Below are 19,583 nucleotides of genomic sequence, written 5' to 3'. Positions count from 1 at the left end.
AAGAACTGTAACAGTAGTAAAATAAAAAATCTCACAATATAAATATATGTACACAAGTCTTTTAACAGAGGCACAGACTGTTTTTTCAAGGGAGTCCAAGTAGAGCGTTAATGTAACACATATGGTTGTGGCAATTTCACTGACAAGTAGAGTCAGAGGTGAAGTGTGAAGTGTCAGGGGGGGGTTCCGGGCCTTGTTAATAAGGCTGACAGCAGACGGGAAAAAACTGTTCTTGTGGCATGAGGTTTTGGTCCTGATGGACCGCAGCCTCCTGCCAGAGGGGAGTGTCTCAAAGAGTTTATGTCCAGGGTGGGAGGGATCAGCCACAATCTTTCCTGCACGCCTCAGGGTTCTGGAGGTGTACAGGTCCTGGAGAGACGGGAGATTGCAGCCAATCACCTTCTCTGCAGACCGAATGACACACTGCAGTCTGCCCTTGTCCTTAGCGGTGGCAGCAGCGTACCAGATGGTGATGGAGGAGCTGAGGATGGACTTAATGATGGCTGTGTAGAAGTGCACCATCATTGTCTTTGGCAGACTGAATTTCTTCAGTTGCCGTAGGAAGTACATCCTCTGCTGTGCTTTCTTGATGAGGGAGCTGATGTTCGGCTCCCACTTGAGGTCCTGGGAGATGATAGTTCCCAGGAAGCGGAAGGACTCCACAGTGTCAATAGTAGAGTCACAGAGGGTGATGGGGGCAGGTGATGCTGAGTTTTTCCTAAAGTCCACAACCATCTCCACTGTCTTTAGAGCGTTGAGCTCTAGGTTGTTCTGGTTGCACCAGGTCACCAGATGGTCAACCTCCCACCTGTAGGCGGACTCGTCGCCATCAGAGATGAGTCCGATGAGAGTGGTGTCGTCCGCAAACTTCAGCAGCTTGACAGACTGATGACTGGAGGTGCAGCTGTTCGTGTACAGGGAGAAGAGCAGAGGAGAAAGAACACAGCCCTGAGGGGATCCGGTGCTGATGGTCTTTGAGTCGGAGATGTGCTTCCCCAGCTTCACGCACTGTTTCCTGTCAGACAGGAAGTCTGTAATCCACCTGCAGGTGGAGTCAGGCACGCTCAGCTGGGAGAGCTTCTCCTGGAGCAGGGTTGGAATGATGGTGTTAAAGGCAGAGCTGAAATCCACAAACAGGATCCTGGCGTAGGTTCCTGTGGAGTCCAGGTGCTGGAGGATGAGGTGGAGGGCCAGGTTGACTGCATCGTCTACACACCTGTTGGCTCTGTATGCAAACTGCAGGGGGTCCAGGAGAGGGTCGGTGATGTCTCTGATGTGTGAGAGCACAAGGCGCTCAAAGGACTTCATGACCACAGAGGTCAGGGCAACGGGTCTGAAGTCATTAAGTCCTGTAGTCCTTGGCTTCTTGGGAACTGGGATGATGGTTGAGGACTTGAAGCAGGCTGGCACGTGACATGTCTCCAGTGAGGTGTTAAAAATGTCTGTGAACACTGGAGACAGCTGATCAGCACAGTGCTTCAAGGCGGATGGGGAGACAGAATCTGGTCCAGCTGCTTTCCGGGGGTTCTGTCTCCTGAAGAGTTTGTTGACATCTCTCTCATGAATGGAAAGAGTCGTCACTGAGGTGGGTGTGGGGGGGGGGGGGTCCTTTAAGGTGGGAATTGGTGGAGATGACTGGAGCTGGAGCTGTTGGGAGGTGTCATGGGGGATGGTTGCTGGACTGTCCCTTTGCCTTTCAAAGCGGCAGTAGAACTCATTCAGGTCGTTGGCTAGGCGATCGTTGATGGACTGGGGGGCTTTAGGCTTGTAGTCTATGATTTGCCTGAGCCCTTTCCAGACAGACGCAGAGTCGTTAGCTGAGAAGTGGTGTTGGAGCTTCTCAGAGTACAGCCGTTTAGCCTCTTTCACCGCCTTGCTGAACCTGTACTTCGCCTCTCTGAATCTGTCTTTGTCCCCACTCCTGAAGGCCTCTTCCTTTGCCAACCTTAGCTGTCTGAGTTTGGCTGTGAACCAGGGTTTGTCATTGTTGTAACTCACCCTGGTGCGTGATGGGACACAGCAGTCCTCACAGAAGCTGATGTAGGACGTCACAGCCTCCGTGTACTCATCCAGACTGTTGGTAGCAGTCCTGAACACATCCCAGTCAGTAGAGTCCAAACACGCCTGGAGATCCTCCACAGCCTCACTGGTCCACTTCCTTGATGTCCTCACTACGGGTTTGCAGAGCTTTAGTTTCTGCCTGTACGTAGGAATCAGGTGGACCATGACGTGGTCGGAGTGGCCGAGTGCGGCGCGGGTGACGGCGTGATAAGCATCCCTGACTGTGGTGTAACAGTGATCCAGAATATTCTCCTCTCTGGTCGGGCATTTAATAAACTGTCTGTATTTGGGGAGTTCGTGAGTGAGGTTACCTTTGTTAAAGTCGCCAAGGACAATAACTAAAGAGTCCGGATTGGTCCGCTCCACACGCAGTATCTGGTCTGCGAGCGCGCGCTGTGCGGCGGGATGTAAACGCCGACCAGAATGAATGAGGCGAACTCACGGGGTGAATAAAAGGGCTTACAGTTTATGAGAAAAGATTCCAGGTCGGGAAAACAGTGCTGCTGGATCACTGTCACGTCGTTGCACCAACCACTGTTGATGTAGAAACAGATTCCTCCACCTTTAGTTTTGCCGGAAAGTTCCGAGTCTCTGTCCGCGCGGAAGAGTTGGAAGCCAGCCAGATGCAGCGCAGAGTCCGAGATTAGTCCGTAGGTCCACGTTTCGATGAAGCACAAAACCGCAGATGAGGATAAGTCTCTGTTTTTACCCGACAGCAGTTGTAATTCCTCCATTTTGTTGGGCGGTGAACGCACTTTAGAGAGAAATATTCCTGGTAACGCTGTGCGTAGTCCGCGCTGGCGGAGACGTACGAGCGCGCCGACCCGTTTACCTCTCCTCCGGCGTTTCACGGCGTGAGCAAAGGTGAGCGCACCTTTGACCAGAATGTCCAAAATTTCCACTGCTGGGAGCAGAAAATTAGGAAATAGATCCACTGGTGTTGTAGCCTTGTTGTAGCCCTGATGTTCATTTTTTAATGAGTGAGAAGGTGCAGATGCTGTTTAAGTGTTTTTAATTGGATAATTGAACGTTTTGTGGCAAAACCACAGCAAATTATTATTACAATCACCTTTGTGTGGTTCAGATCTTTCATTTTCTATTTTGTGTCTTAAGAGATTAGGAACTAGTTATTAGTTACACTTCTGCTTTCCTTGCTATGACAAGTCAAAATGTGTGCTGGGAGAAAGGTCTATTGTCAGCTTTTGGTGGTGGGAAGCCAGTGAGGGCTCAACCTTGTCAGTCAGTTCAAATACAGTTTCACAATACAGTGGACAACTATAATTCAGCTGTGTGTGCTCTCACTTACATTTCCAACTAACCTACAACCTGACTGACTGTCTCTCTGCTCATGACGCTTCCCTGGTACAGCTGTGTCTCCACTGTAACCGTGTCTGCACTGTCACCGTGTCTCCACTGTCACCGTGGCTGCACTGTCACCATGTCTCCACTATCACCGTGTCTCCACTGTCACCGTGTCTGCACTGTTACCGTGTCTCCACTGTCACCATGTCTCCACTGTCAACGTATCTCCACTGTCACCATCACTAAACTGTCACCATGTCTCCACTGTCACAATGTCTAAACTGTCACCGTGTCTCCACTGTCACAATGTCTAAACTGTCACCGTGTCTCCACTGTCACCATCTCTAAACTGTCACCGTGTCTCCACTGTCACCATGTCTCCACTGTCACCATCTCTAAACTGTCACCGTGTCTCAACTGTCACCATCTCTAAACTGTCGCCGTGTCTAAACTGTCACCATGTCTCCACTGTCACCATCTCTAAACTGTCACCGTGTCTCCACTGTCACCATCTCTAAACTGTCACTGTCTCCACTGTCACCTTGTCTCCACTGTCACCGTGTCTGCACTGTTACCATGTCTCCACTGTCAACGTATCTCCACTGTCACCATCACTAAACTGTCACCATCTCTAAACTGTCACCGTGTCTCCACTGTCACCGTGTCTCAACTGTCACCATCTTTAAACTGTCGCCGTGTCTCCACTGTCACCATGTCTCCACTGTCACCGTGTCTAGACTGTCACCGTGTCTCCACTGTCACCATCTCTAAACTGTCACTGTGTCTGCACTGTCACCGCGTCTGCACTGTCACCATGTCTCCACTGTCACTGTGTCTAAACTGTTACCATGTCTGCACTGTCACCGTGTCTCCAGTCACCATCTCTAAACTGTCACTGTGTCTGCACTGTCACCATGTCTCCACTGTCACCATCACTAAACTGTCACCATGTCTCCACTGTCACCATCTCTAAACTGTCACCGTGTCTCCACTGTCACCATGTCTCCACTGTCACCGTGTCTCCACTGTCACCATCTCTAAACTGTCACCGTGTCTCCACTGTCACCATGTCTAAACTGTCAGTGTCTAAACTGTCACCGTGTCTCCACTGTCACCATCTCTAAACTGTCAGTGTCTAAACTGTCACCGTGTCTCCACTGTCACCATGTCTGCACTTTTAGATATGAAAACATTGGCAGGTAAAATGTTCCATAAAATTATCATTTTAATTCCTTTGAGTGTTCAACAACACAATCAATGGATCAGAAATCTTTATGTACCACACTTTATTGCACAACAGACAAGACACGCAGTCAAACACCATTATTGTACACTGTTTAAACCTGGAAGTTTGCCACTTTAAGCATTTAAAGTTTACAGATCGTCAGGGTAGTTTTTCACTTGGAGTGTGGTGCTCGGCTCCAGCCGGCCCTCTCTCTGGTGTGGAGCCTGAAGTGGGTGTTGAGGTGCGCTGACTGGTTGAAACATTTCCCGCAGACATGGCAGCGGAAGGGCTTTTCCCCTGTGTGGATGCGGTGGTGCCTCTTCAGCATGCTGACTGTGGTGAAGCTCTTTCGGCACACTGCACAGCTGTACGGCTTCTCCTTGGTGTGCCAGCGCATGTGGACCTCCAGCTGGCAGGCAAAGCTGAAGCCCTTCCCACACTCTTTACAGCTGTGCCACCTCTGGATGCTCTGGCTTGGGTGAGAGGAGCGAGATGGAGGTGCCTTCAGGGATCTCACATTCTTAATTTGCAGTATGTGTGTGCTCTGTTTTCCATTTGAGCGAAGCAGCCCCTTCACCTGCTGATCTGTTTTCTGCGTCCTGTGACTCTTCGCAGTGCTGGCACAAAAACTGCTCTGAGCTGCTCTGCAGTTTGAAAGAACAGTCATGGGGGGCAGTAAGCTGTTGGCAGGCTGCTGTTTCCTGCTGTCCTCTCTGTCACTCTCTGCCTTTATCTCCTGGGATGTTAGTGGAGGTGGAGAGACTCTTTGTCTGCTACACACAGTCTGAGCGGGTGGAGGATTTGGCCTCTGCAGTGGCTCAACATGACTGCAGCTTCCCTCATCTGAGTGTCTCGCTTCTTGTGAGCAATCTGTTTGAATGTTTCTGAGTTTTGTTTCTTCTTTGATCTGTGGCAGCAGCTCCACACTGCCGCTCCACTGAGACTCACAGGACTGACCATCTTCTTGGGGCTGAACAGAGTGAAGCTCTGAAAGGTTACACACATCACAGTCATGTTAGGTGTATTTGCATAAACATATGGTATAGTGTGTCTTTTTTGTGGTGTTTTTGTATATTTTTATCTTTTACTCTTCCATGGAAACAAAGTTCTATTTTCTAATTGTGCTTATGAGAAATCATGCAGACCTTATGAAACAATTTCAGTTCTAAGATAAGACAAGATAAGATGAATTGATAGGTTGTACTGCTAAATTTAGCATACATATTCTTCATCTATGCTCTGATATTGGGATTGTGTGAGTTCCATTGTTGTCCAAAAACTATAAAAACACATCAGTGAGCCACACTGTTGCACTGGGTGACATGCTCCTCTGTTAAAATGCACACACACATGCACACACACAGTCCAGTATACATGGCCCTGCTGTCCAAAATACTCACTACTAGACCATCAAATGCGGATTCATCCGCAGCTAGCAAATAGTCCCTGTCAAATGAACAAATGCACCATGTCCTCCTGTTTGAGAAACATCTGCTGAAAACTACAGTGACCAGTTATTTTAGGAACCATTAAACAATGTATTTGGGCGAAATCTTCAAAGAAACAGAGAAGGGAAGTCAGAAAGTCTTGAAAGACAATCTGACACATTGTTGGTTCTAGTCTTTTTCTAGGATTTGTCGGCAGTAAGAAAAATAAAGAATGACACCAGTTTGGAATAATCTGAATATCTAAAGGTGTTCATCTTCCCCAACTCCTCATTGAAACGTGACTTGGGGCCTGACCTCCAGTTAACTCGAACATTAGAGAGTTCTCTCTTTAGTTCTCAGTCATTATCCTATATTTTTCCTTTTGTTATTGAGTAGCCAAGGCCTGCTATCCCTTCAACATATCCCGCATCAACAGTCGCTGTATGAGTGTCTTGGCTCTGACTGACACTGAAAACATTACACTCTGCTACTTTATTTTCAAATGGATTTGTAAACAATTTGTTAGAAAGAAAGTAAGTAATACCCTATCATAAAACTAGCATGATCATACAAACATGATCATAATGTGCTTCCATTACTTTATAGCTGCTATCAGAGGCAATTATACTTTATCACTTATTTGTTCTATTCGCCAAATAAGCTGTCACTGTATTACGTGAGATGGGCAACATGGACTAAGTAAATAAGTATCACTGCACATCATAACATTAGTATTCAACATGGTTGAAGTGCTTTTACTTTGCAGACCTCATTATCTTGCTTAAGAATTAGCTATGCTTGCTTAAGAATTAGCTATATGTAAGGACAGTAATTTATAACACTGAATCACCGCTCAGCCCAAACACTTAAATATGTATAATAATGTAATAAGGTATAATTTGGAGAGCTGTACAAATGTGAGCTTCTGAGAGAACAGACTGCAAACAAACGCGCTTTCTTGGCTGTTTTCTCCCACTGATGTTTTGTGGTCGATGTTTTTATTGTTATTATTATTGGTGGAGTTGTTTTAATGAGCCATTTTTAAACTGTCGTTAGGATGAGATTTGGCGTAACATTCAGTTTATCAGCGAACAGAGCATATCAATGCCAAGCCAGACAGCCGCCAGCTGCTGGTCCTCACCTGGTTGCAGTAGGAGCCGCTGGACGGCCACATTGAGGAGCCGTCGGAGCCGTTCGTTCTCCTCTTTGGAGCGCAGTATTTCGTTCTGGTACTCCACCACCGTGTCTTTAACGGCGCGAAAAATCTCCTCGGCGGCCGCTGTCAGCCTGTCGTTCAGAAACACGTTCAACAGCTCCAGTTTGGTCATGTTCTCTCCTGCTGTCTCCAGAGGCAGAACGTCCTTCTGTTTACATCCACTAACCCGGAAGTAGACGCATACCGGCTTCTGCGTGCTGTCAATGTTCAGAGGGACTCTGGTGGTTTGTACCGCCACCGTCTGGACAGGAGACTACACTGCACCAGAGACTCTAAGACGTGGTTTACCTGTACTTCTTCCAAACACTGAGGCGTTGATGTGATCCCCAGCTATACTTGATGCTTTTCGCAAATGCTCGGGTGTTAATTTTAAACACGGCCTCCCCCGCCATTCATTGCATGTGGAACAATTATTATAGACGTTCATGTTTCTCCAGAACTGTTTTGAAACTTGTATCTATTAGTGGCAAATCCAGGTTACCTGGGGCCCAGAGCCTCAGGAGCCCCCAAAACCCAGATTCCCTGAATGCATGTTGTTTTGTGGTGTTTGTTTAATTGTAAATTTGTTAGGGAGTTTGTAGTGTCATAAAGTGTATGGTGCATTATTCCCACATCTGGTGGCCTTGAGTCACACTCTAGTTTGAAAACCTAAATTATTTTAGTTCATAAACTCACTAAATATGAAGAGTATAATGCTACATAAAGTTGTGTTTAGTTCCACAGACTAACAGGACAGGACAGGACAGGACAGGACAGCAAGGACAGGACAGGACAGCACAGCACAGCACAGGAATGCTGCTCTGTGGCCTGGGCAGAACTTCAAGCTACTGTCAAGTCTGCTCTGTGCACTGTACTTAATGGGAACATGGAGGAGACATCATACATCCATAATACACAGAATACCTCATATGCACTATATATGGAATAAGAGCGATAATCTGTTAGGAAACCTACTTTCAAAGAGTGATTTCTTAACAATTTCATTTCAGTCAGGCAGTTGACAAATTCCAGTTCTATCAACCTATCCAGAAATTCTTTCTGAATTCAAACTCCTGGTCACCCCCAACGAGTTTGCTACAGTGTTAGAGGCTATTCCTTCAGAGCCTGCAGTACTTTTCTGAAATGTGCAGGGAATAAATAAATAAACATGTTTATGTAAACCACTTTGTGAACACATGCTGGCATAAAGATGGGATGAGATGGGCTCATGAACACTTCAGACAACTGCTGTCAGCAAAGTTTGCTCGCAAATGAAGCCATTCTGCTCTTTGTTTCGCACATAGTCCCAACTTTGTGGAATCAGGGTTGTAATTTACATACTGTCACCTCACTGTATGTTTTTGTGTGGAATAAAATAGACAGAGGTGTTTGTTACAAGCTAGGTTGCAAAATAGATGCAAATTCAATATTTTTCTCATGCATGGACACTTGATGTTGGTTTCCAAACGAGGCACAAAGTTAAAAGTATTTTTTATTTACACAGTAATTTGTACAAGTCACTTTGAACAGGATGTTTGTGGCGGAGGGTCAGGACAAAATAAACAGATATTAAGACCAAAAGTAAGCTCATCATTTCTCAGACCACACTGATAAACCTATGCTAACACAAAGAGGAAAAGAAAAAGACAGCATTATTGAACTGAAATACAGCATTAGCCAATCATATAAAGAACATATAAACATCAGAAATAGTCCCTGAGGTGTTAATTAAGAAATAACATGAGCACTTGACCCAGACTAGTTGTTCCAAAGTATGCCCACTGAATAGAAGAACTGCTTAAAAAAATACACATCTCAAACATTACAAAACTGCTAACACACCATCACAGACAGAAGAAGGCGCACTGCATAAGATCTTAGTGGAAAATCTACAGAGTACACATACCGGATGGATGAAATGATCAATAACAGTAAGACGACTCAAACTTTGGATGCCCTCTCAGGTACTGCCCTGAGCTTTGCTGACAGGGTCATCGTTAAAGTGAAACTGATACAAAGAACTGTCATAATCTTGAAACTAGCTGGGCAATGGCAGTCTTGTCCACTCACTGTTATGACAAAAACACAAGCTGCTGGAGGCCAGCTACTGTTAAGTGCAGTATTCATTATTTATAGATTGAGCTTGCTCTTCCCTTTGCATACACAGTACACACATATGATTTCTCTCTAAAATGACACACTCATCATTCCAACATTGCACTTCCAGGAATTCCTGTCAAACAGAGGATGTTCTTCACATCTCCAAGCACCAGAGCTTTCCTCATTTTTTCTTTTCAGGACTGGAAAAATTTGACAACGATCATAAACAGGCATGATAAAAAAAAATCTAAGCACTGCAGAACAAGTCCTGGGGCATTAGATGATCATTTGGACAGGAAATGAAAACAGGAACAACAAAGTTGAACCTAAAGCTTAAAACAAGTAGAATTTTAAGAAAGAGAAATATCTTTCTGAAACACTTCGTGGTATAGTGGGTGATGCTCTTCATTTCCTTAAGATAAAGAGTCACCAGACAAAGTTGGGGCAGGGTGTTGATTGTGCTCAATGGAGCCTTTAGCTGTCAATCATCTCCGACAGTTCCTGTAGCAGGTCATCCTCTCCAATGCCAGGGTCCACATCCTCATCCTCCAGATGGTCGTCAGTGAATTCATTGATCAGGTCCTCGAAGTCGTCAACAGCGGAGGTGGAGGCAGCGGCGCTCAAGGTGGAGATGGCGCGGGACGCAGCTGTGCTCGTTCTCCGTGACTTGGGCTGAGCGGGAGTCTTCAGGGCCGGGCTGAAATATACAGAGAGTCTTGTTATTTAAGTAGTATCTGACAATGCTGATACTCCTCTCTTTGGCAGTGATGAGTTCACATTCTACAGTCAACCAAACATTACAAAGTCAACAGAAAAACGCTGTCTGGTGGTATCCTGTAAAATCATTGTTTCTTTGTGATCACAGAATCATATAATTGGTTCAAAATAGTAAAGAAATTGACAGTTATCCCTTCCCACACTTGCCTACAGATATTTTTGTCAGTGTTCCTGTTCAGATTTGAAGTTGCAGTTTATGCTCTCTGTGGACCTTTACCTTTGGGGGACTGTACAGGCCTCCCTGGCAGAAGGAACACTGACAGTCGGCTTGGTTTCTTGGCTCAGATTGTGTTTGAAGACGGGGACAGTCTGGAGCTCCTCTCTCAGTGGGCTGGAGCCTGAGTCCAACAAGGTGCTGGGACTAGGGGGAACAGCAGAGCTCAGCTGAGTCTCTGCACTGGAAGATGGGAACACCTGAAAATGGAGGTCACTGGAGGTCATTAACAGCACTAGACTGTTTACATTACTTGACAATTCACTTAGCTGCAGGCAGAATATAACAAAGGGACCAAATCAGAGACTAAAAGTGTAAATGTGCATATTGAACAATTTAAACCAAATGGCACTGTGAATGAGAACGTGTGGACATGTTGAGTAGAAATGAATGAATAAACTGTACAGGATACAAAACACTGAAACAGAAGTGTGTTAAATATGTGTCGCAGAAAGCATTAGAAAAAGTAAGTAAATACAAAGATGACTGCAACACACAATACACACAATTGAGGAAATATGCGACTACAAAAGCACACATAAAATGTGCCACATCACATTAATTTCAGACACATGTGAAACGGTCTTGGTATATGTTGCACACAGAGACAGGACATATAAATTCACCATCACTGGCCCAGTGTGCTGACCTGTCTGTCTCTGCATGTTGTCTCCTGCAGTGGCTCCTCCAGAACTGTGGAGACGCTGTTCAGAGGTTTAACAGCAGCCACAGCAGACCGCTCTGCTCCTCTCCTCTTCTGGCCTGGTTTCACCTGCACTGCAGGCTTCATGACAGACGGCTTCACATTCAGTTTGGGCCTCACTGAAGAGGAAGCAAAGTTTTAATGACACAGAATCTCACAGTCGAAGAGGTCTTGATCTTTCCTTTCTGTCTTTCCTGTGTGTAACATTGTTGCACACGTACTTTTGTACAGACCCTGTCTGAAGCCCAGTTATTTGTAGATGAGGCTAAACGATGAGCTTTCTCTAAATTTCTCACCCAATAAAGTAAAACCTTTTTACATGCCATTCAAGTTATCAGGTATCTGCAGAAAAATTACAATAACGTCACTCAAGTGCATGTAAATGCACAGACTGTACTCTACCTTTGGTATCTGTAGTGTGTTCTGGGGATTTCTTCGGATTATTGTTCAGTGTTTTATCAGCAGGCAGGGCCTCTGAGACAGCACCCTGAGGAGACGCTCTGGTCTGCTTAGCTGGTGTCAATGTGGTGGAGTTTCTTGTATTTTTGTCTGGGACCTCCCTCAAGGTGCTTGGGCTCAGAGAGCAGGAATGCGTCTCAGCCTCCAGTGGAGAAGAGCTCTGCTTCACAAGGCCTGAGGTAACAGCCGCACCTCTTGTACCAGGAGAAGACTTGCTGTTCAGAGCAGCCTTGGATTTGAGGGGGATCGGTTTACGAACAGGGACCTTCTGGGTGGAAGATGTAGTGTCGGCGTCCAGAGTGCTGGAGGAAGGTGATGAGCCTGGCAGTGTAAGACTGACTTTAACAGGAACATTTCTCTTCAGGGTTCCTTCAGTGGTCTGTTTCTGACCAGGTTCTGCTTCACCTGAGCCTTTGGCCTGCTCCTCCATTTCCTGTTTGCGAAGGCGCTTCTCCCTCATGATCTCCTCAAAGGTCTTGACCTTGACGCTGTTACCGTTGGTAACATTAGTCTAGAAAGACACAAGAAAATGACCATCACATAGTCAACACAACAACAAGCAACACAGCCAATACTGCAGTATCTTGGAGACCATACCTCAGAAGCAGCAGTGTGACCTTTGGGTGGCTTCTCTATCACTTCAGCACTCTTCTCTGTTGTGATGTTGCCTGCTGAGTTCAACATAAAAATGATGACAAAAATTCAGAAACATGGTATGTAAGATGAGGATAAGCAAACTCCAAATGTAATCCAATCTGAAAGACATTTACATTAGTAGAATGAATAACAATTCTGCATACATTTGTGTCAGCACACAGAGAACAACACTCTAAATTGTGATGAATGCTGTCTTACTTTGGGAGGCCAGTTTCCTGACACGCAGCAGGCGTGGCTTCTTAGCACCGCTTTCCTCAGTATCGGAGCTCTCTTTGTTTTCAGTCTCCGGGGCCTGCTGAGCCTGAATCCTCGCTGCCTTCTCCCTGCGGATCTCCTGCAAGGTCTTTACTCTAATACCACCGAGGTTTGGAGCCTCAGGGCCAGGCTTGGCTGTGTCAGACTCTGCCTGGCTCTTGCCCAGAGCTTTCTCTGCAGACTGTTTTGCTGTCATATTCTGCTCTTGCTGCTCCTCCTGTCTTTTCTTCTTGGCACAAAGGATCTCAGAGAACGTTTTAACATGGCTGACAGAGTGTTCTTTTATGGTGATGGCTCGTTTGAGCCCCTTGGTGGTTTTGGTGCTGTTGTTTTCTGGAGCCACAACTGAAGGGCCACCTTTTGACTGAGAGTGACACTTTGCTGCCTTCTCCTGTTTGATCTCCTCCAGAGTTTTGATGTGAATCTGCTCAGGTGCTTTTGTTGACTCTCTGTTGGTTTCAGCTGTTGGGAAAGGTGGGGGACAAAAAAAAGTCCATCATTAACATCTTTTCAGACCAAATAATCGACAAAGTCAACCTCTCATCTTCTTCATATTTCTTACCTGGTTGCATGGCAACGGACCCTGTAGACAATCCAAGTCTTTCCTTAATGGGCTTCAAAGCTGCAGAAGAAAAAGAAGTTTAAATGGACATATCACAATTCTAGACTGTAAATTATGAGCCCATCAAAACAACAACCTGTTTCTATATGCACCTTTCATTGTTGAAAAATTGCTTTTCATCTGAAGATACATCATCTATCATCAGCATGATTTGGAGTAACAGGCTACAGGTGCTCGTGCTACTCACCTTTCTTAGGGGGCATTGATGGCGCTCCCTCATCCACAACTCTGCCCAGACGCTCAGCCAGACTCCTTCTCAGAGGGACACCTTCTCCACTTTTCACATCTATACCAAAGGCAAGTCATGAGCTTCAACTGTGTACTCTAAGATTATCATTATTAGCACTGGAAGAAAATCTGTGGATGATGTTAAACAAGAGTGCATATTTACCAGTGCTGGGCATCTTCCTTCCAAGCCTTTCAGCCACACTGCCTCTTGGCCTCTCTGTTTCTTCAAAGACAAGTGGACCTAGGTTAAAAGAGGGACCGTTTGCTGGTTGAGAACAGGGTCATAATCACATTAGAGACAGAGCCAAAACAGATATAAGACAGATAGACAGATTCAAAACTTTGACAAATACATTTCAGTGAATTAGGCCAAGAAGTTTGGGCGTCCCTGCTCAGATTGCTCCCCCTGCGACTCGGCCCCGGACGAAGTGGGAGAAAATGGATGGATGGATGGATGGATGGATGGATGGATGGATGGATGGATGGATGGATGGATGGATGGATGGATGGATGTCAGTAGCTACATTCCAGTCATTGTTTTGTCCAAACAATGCAGTGCTACTGAAATAAACACTAGCAACTGCTATCTTCTCATTGTCGAGCTAGCACGAAAGTTTTCTGGATTCATTATTAATCTGACGCTCACATTTCTTTTCACCAGTTATACATATTTCGTTAACTGTATGTTTGCTCATCAATTAACACAAACCCTAAAAATCATATTCCAGAGTATCTTGAGAGTGAAAGATATAATAGGAAATTAGCAAATAAGTAGAATATTGGAGAAATGATGCAGAGAGAGTTGAGTATCCTGCTTTTTACCATCTCTTGCCTCCTGCAGGCCTGGTTGAGTAAATGCCCGGATGTTTTCTTTCTCCCTGTTGGCTGAGGTGTCAGCACTTTGGATGGGGTAACCGGCTCTCTTCATGCTGGCCTTCAGAGCCTTCCTCAGCCGGATCTCCTCCAGCGTGCTCACTCCAAAGTTCAGTGAGTCATCTGTCAAGGCACAGCATTATCTTGTAAACACACCATTTGGAAGAAGTACAACTTTGGTCACAAATTATGATTAATTATGCTTCCAAAATTTAGTCTTGCTGTCAACGAACATTCTAAGTTTGAATATATATTTGAATTGTAAAAAAGTCAACACATACACTCAATACGATAATCAATATGTGATTGTGGCAAAAAGCAGCACCACCATGGTGGCTGCACTGAACGCACTGCATGACAAACAGGAGTCACAAAAGTGTGCTTCACAGTATGTTCTCTTGTCTAAATGTAAGGGCTGTGTGAACAGCGGTAAGGGTGGTGGGATGGAAAATTTCCCATCTGGCACTGACAGCTCGTTTTTTTAATCAGAGTAACTCTATTCTAAATATGAATTTATACTTGAATTGTAAAAAAACCCCATACATTTCATTGTGAAAATTGGTATTTGATTTTGGGGTGAAATAGCAGCACTGCCACAGCAGCTGCACTGAATCCACTGCATGATGGACAGGAGTTACAAAAACCAGTTTCTGTTGTCAAGTAATTACATTTTTTTTCCAGGAAAATTTGTTAACCTCTGACATATTCAAGTCTCTCGGGTCATAATGTTTGGTTTCCTCTGGTCTCTGATCTCTCTCTCTCTCTCGATTTGGCAAATTAAGGGTTTATTTTTACCAAACCAGAGTTGGTGGTGAATGCTGAACAGTGAAAGATGAACCCGGAAGATTTTAGACAGTTATATTTTGTTTCTGCAGCATTTGAATGAAGTGTACTTTATGATGATAAACAGGGTCTGGTGGCTTTGGCCAGAGTGATGTCACTGCTGTCACAGATCTTACTCTGACAAAAAGGTGTGTCTCTGTCAGTGGCAAAAACACTTTTAGTGGACACAGACTGACGTCCAAACTCACCTGATTTGGGCAGTTTTCTAGAAGAAGGGCCAATCTTGCCATCCTCTCCCTCCTCTGAGAACTGGTCTGGAAACATAAGGACATGTAAGTGATTAAGACCACAGGGAACATCCTGTCTCAAAATGAAGACTAGTAGAGATAAAGAAGTCATTTTCAGATCTGATTCAGTTTACCATCTTCATCCTCGTCATCATCTGCTGGATTAATCACCACTGGTGGGTGGGTGGGGCTTGGTACTGGCTCCTGAGCTTCTGTCTTGATGACACCCCTGAGCTGAGGATTGGCTGCAGTAGGGAGAGGAGCAGCTGGTGGGAGGGCTGGTTCCTCGTGCGGTTGTTCCTCATTCTTGCTTAGACCTGGAAGAATTACACAGGCTATCTTTACCTTCTTTAACAGGTGGATGTCAAATTATCGTAAACTCTCTACATTTCAATTGTTAGCGTGTTTGCTTAAACAAAGTACACTCACTTTTATCAGGTGGGACAAACATGCCATCAATGTAGCGGGGCTTTTCGTGAAAGAAGGCACAGTGTGGCTTCTGGCAGCCAGCTGCTTGGTTTTCCCAATAACAAGATATCTCCTTTCGGTTTTTCTGTTTTGATGAAAGAGATTAACAACATGTCATAGCAACCTGAAGTAAATGGGCTGATCACCTCTCAATCTCACATAAATAAAATAAAATTAAATTTGCCCTAATACATGTGACATCACAGCTAAATTCAAACTATTGCTATTTTCACTCTCACTGATGATATTATTGTTTCTCCTAGCAAAATGTGGTTCAGATGTCTGAACACATGGCTTTGGACTGCAATGCTGGAGCTATTATCCCTGATATTATGGAGACAGAGCTAATACTTCAACCAGCCTGATCTTCAAGGCAAGTATTTTACATGACACGCTGCACAGTTCATAAATATACTGGAAAACCACAAATGAAATTTAACAATCTACAGGCATTTCAACTCACATTCTGAGGAGCAACGTCTAATGTAAGTTAATATTTAATGCCAGTCTTTTGTGAACTGTGTTCATTGTACTGTAGCATGCTGACTTTTTGTGTGACTGCCTTTACAGTGTATTAAGTGTTCCTCCCAACAGGTCCAGAGAAAGGAGTGGAGCTCCTGGCCCAGGTTTACAGGGAGACTTTTTCTACCCTTCGGTAATGGCCATTCAAGACACACACAGCCTCGAGTGGGCAAAGCTTGAAGGAGATGTTTTTGAGGTTTCAGTTTAAAACAAATTTTTGAATTTTGCTTACTGTGATCTCCATGTGTCGAAACTTGCAGACGGTACGGAAGCAACGTCCCTCTTGCCAGAGGTTGCATACGGTCTCATTGCCCATAGCTGCCTCACAGTGTCGGAAGGGGCAACTGTCCCCCTGCACAACAAATGACAAACAGTAAGACAATGAGACTCTTCCTTACTGTCACCAGTCACTTTCCAACTGGTCACATTACATGTGAAAATGTGAGCTTCGTGCTCAAACGTTGCTTACTTTAGTGCAGGTGGAATAGTAAAAGAAATAGCAGTCATCTCCATGGTTGGTCATAGTAATGCTGGTATGCGTCTTAAGTGACAGTGGTGATGAAGTCACGACCTTTTAGCCCAGCAGCTGGTTCTCTTCAGGGCCAACAGGACTCTCCCTGAGACCAGAGCGCAGCAAAACATGAGAAAGAGAAACCCTACTCCATTACATCAAGTCACTAGAAGTTTTCTATCACAGCTGCACACGTAAAACGACGACCAAGAAGCCTACCAGTAGTTTATTTTTCATACTAAATAGAACGACTTGCTCCAACCTGTAAGTACATTTAGGATTCTTACTAGAATTAAGTACAGTATCATATCATTTGGGATTTTACACAACCTATGGGTTTTCATCAACACGTAAGTCTCATGTAAAAACAATGATGACCTGAGAAGAAAACGAGAAGGGAGATGCTGTCATTTCAGTGCAGCAGTCTACTTCAGATGTAATAAACTATGCTCATGTCCTCAATGCGACCTAAGCTCTATTTGTGGTTTATTCTGCACAGCACCAGATTCGGAAACTGTTCTTCGAAAAACACCTGCCTGCCCCTATGTGTAGAGGTTCAAAGATTATGGTGCAAGAATTTGATTTGGCCTTATTTTGGACATATATTGATTTTGGCCCATTATATCATTTCACTTGAAGTTGAGTATTTTTTCAGGGACAGTCTTTGTTTTTCAAGTGCATGCAAACAGTAAAAATCTCTAAACTTCAGAATTTTTTACTTAAGATTGCTTTGTCTGAGAAATGAGCAGAAAAGGTGTGGAAATGGAATGAGACATAAACAAAAAACAAACAAAAACTAAAACAGGAAACTCTTATTTGAAACAGAAATTTCAAATAAAATGGCCAATAACCCTTCAAACATATTTTGAGTCTTCAATTGGTCATTTTGTCTGTATACAGGAGCCAATTGGGATTTTGTTTTAGTATTGTGCCACCTTTACCTGAGGTGGCTATGAAGTCGTCTCCCTCCTGAGTGCACTGTTGGTAGGGTGTCTCCGTGGTGGTATGGAGTCCTGAAGGAACACTTGATCCATGAGATAAGAGGAAAAGGGGGGTGGATCGCCCAGAGACACTTGTCTTCCTACGACATCCCTTTTCTGAGACTGTCTGAGACATCTTTATCTCCGCCAGACAGCTAAACATTACTGATGGAGGGTGCAATAGAGTCCTTTGGGGATTTTTTTTTTAATTATTTTTCATTAATTGGTGTAACCAATGAAAGAAAGAAATAGGGGGACATAAACAGCCAGAAAAGAAGGAGAAAAAAAAAACAGATCCAAAAATGCTTAAATTGGTGTGTCAAAAAGGGGACAAACGAGGGATGGTGGGTGGAAAAAATCCTCAGCTTCTTCTTGGGCTTGAAGGCATTTTGCACACTTGGTGACATTTGTGTGATGCAGTGGAAAAAAGGGCAGGATTTTCAAGCTTCTAGAGATTTTCAGCTGTTGATTATCAATGCTGAAGAGAAAAAACATCTTCTGCCAATGTACTCTGAAGGGGGCAAGCTATCCATATCCAGGGATTCCCACAAAGGACCAAGAGGATGGTTTTAAACCTATAAATCAATCAAAAACACTCCCCAGGGAACTGAAAATGGGTTATTAAGAGACAGATAGTTGTGTACAAACACAAAGGAGACAGTTGGACATTTCCACGCAGAGATACAGCATCATGAGTCCATTACCTCTTCATACTGAATACAGGGCAAACTAGAAGTAAGCAAGAAACTTGGTCCAACAAACAAACTTGCTGTTACTACACTGCATCACCAACCAAATCAATGTTTACATATTTCAAGTATCTAATCCGGAATAAAGAACAATTGAATTTGCACTTCTCGTTAACCCACACCTGGATTTATTCAGTCTAAACATGAAGGCCTTCGTGCCACGCTGATAAGCCTGAACAGCAACTTTGGCTTCCATCTTAAGAAACAGGTAAAATGAACTCTCAAGTTATACTAACACAGAAATAACGGGATAAAAATAACGATTTATAAAGTACTGACTTGCATTACAAGCAGAATACTTGTGGAGCCAAAAACATAATAGTCGTTGATCTTAAATTGCGCGTAACAATATGTTTGAGACCGCTAACTAGGATCGACGTTCCTTGGCCGATAACATGCGCTACAGGTCACCTTCAATGTTGGTTCACGATATGTATGGTCAAGCTTGAAAACCAAGATAGTAAAGAAACAATACCATACTTACTGTTTAATAAAAAAGTTGCCCAAAGCTAGCTGGCACGAACTACGAGCGATTCCCAACAGTGATGGAAACACACTAGACTAGAAATCAGCATTGGAATAATGTTAGCTAACGTATAATATACAATGGACTAATTTTGTTAAGCTGGCTAACTACTGGCTGTTATCAGAATACTGTATATGTAATGTGAAACTCTGCACGTTAACAGATAGCGCTCGTATACTTAAGTGTTATCTTATCATATGCTACACAACACAGGCCTACCTAAAGCACCAATTTCTATCGTTAGCGTTAGCTAAATGCTAAGACGGTTGAGTATTTTGTAATTACCGTGGTATTCATTAATTCATATTTCAACACTGTAGTGTAACAGCCAAATATGCTATGTATGCAATGTTAATTACCAATTTCCGATTTTAAAAGATTTTTAAAATTGTGTTGTCTTGGAAAGACTTCGTCCCACGTCGTTGACCGCCTCAGCTGTGCGAGACTAAAGCAAAATGGCGGCAGTAAGATAAAAATATGAGGGAGGGCCAACTGGTGTGCTGCGTTCGTGTCAAATAGAAAAGATTGTAAATTCGGCCATTACACTTTTGTCGACACAAAGAGGTCGGTGGCACGCAACTTTCCTACTACACTACATTTCAGAAGGAAATGTTGTACTAATTACTTTACGTCGACCAACTACAAAATTGTACTTAGCA

The 19,583-nt window shown here is 44.2% G+C and overlaps 2 protein-coding genes and 1 non-coding gene across 4 annotated transcripts; all 3 read right to left on the bottom strand.

Moving 5' to 3' along the window:
* Positions 1-4,637: 4,637 nt before the first annotated feature.
* Positions 4,638-7,399, bottom strand: LOC139329168 (zinc finger and SCAN domain-containing protein 21-like). The gene is made up of 2 exons (XM_070959343.1): positions 7,157-7,399; positions 4,638-5,575 (listed from the first exon to the last, which is right to left on the bottom strand). Exons 1-2 carry the CDS (start codon positions 7,341-7,343, stop codon positions 4,761-4,763), a joined length of 1,002 nt encoding a protein of 333 aa, XP_070815444.1. The 5' UTR covers positions 7,344-7,399; the 3' UTR covers positions 4,638-4,760.
* Positions 7,400-8,684: 1,285 nt separating this feature from the next.
* Positions 8,685-19,381, bottom strand: zc3h11a (zinc finger CCCH-type containing 11A). 2 transcript variants are annotated; one of them, XM_070958625.1, is made up of 16 exons: positions 17,611-19,381; positions 16,628-16,775; positions 16,391-16,510; positions 15,598-15,721; positions 15,303-15,485; positions 15,130-15,195; positions 14,048-14,221; positions 13,389-13,466; positions 13,185-13,283; positions 12,938-12,997; positions 12,319-12,837; positions 12,061-12,134; positions 11,407-11,974; positions 10,951-11,123; positions 10,305-10,501; positions 8,685-10,007 (listed from the first exon to the last, which is right to left on the bottom strand). In XM_070958625.1, exons 2-16 carry the CDS (start codon positions 16,679-16,681, stop codon positions 9,785-9,787), a joined length of 2,712 nt encoding a protein of 903 aa, XP_070814726.1. In that variant the 5' UTR covers positions 16,682-16,775; positions 17,611-19,381; the 3' UTR covers positions 8,685-9,784. The 2 variants fall into 2 exon arrangements, with proteins under 2 accessions (XP_070814726.1, XP_070814727.1); XM_070958626.1 differs by having other exon boundaries at positions 12,061-12,131.
* On the bottom strand, positions 16,213-16,331 carry LOC139329597 (small nucleolar RNA SNORA26). The gene has a single exon (XR_011602086.1). It is a non-coding gene; the product is annotated as a small nucleolar RNA SNORA26 (small nucleolar RNA).
* Positions 19,382-19,583: the final 202 nt, after the last annotated feature.

Source organism: Chaetodon trifascialis, chromosome 3 (assembly GCF_039877785.1).
Source record: "Chaetodon trifascialis isolate fChaTrf1 chromosome 3, fChaTrf1.hap1, whole genome shotgun sequence".
Lineage (NCBI taxonomy): Eukaryota > Metazoa > Chordata > Actinopteri > Chaetodontiformes > Chaetodontidae > Chaetodon > Chaetodon trifascialis.
The sequence above is the reverse complement of the archived record's forward strand: the minus strand, read 5'-3'. Positions and strand labels throughout refer to the sequence as shown.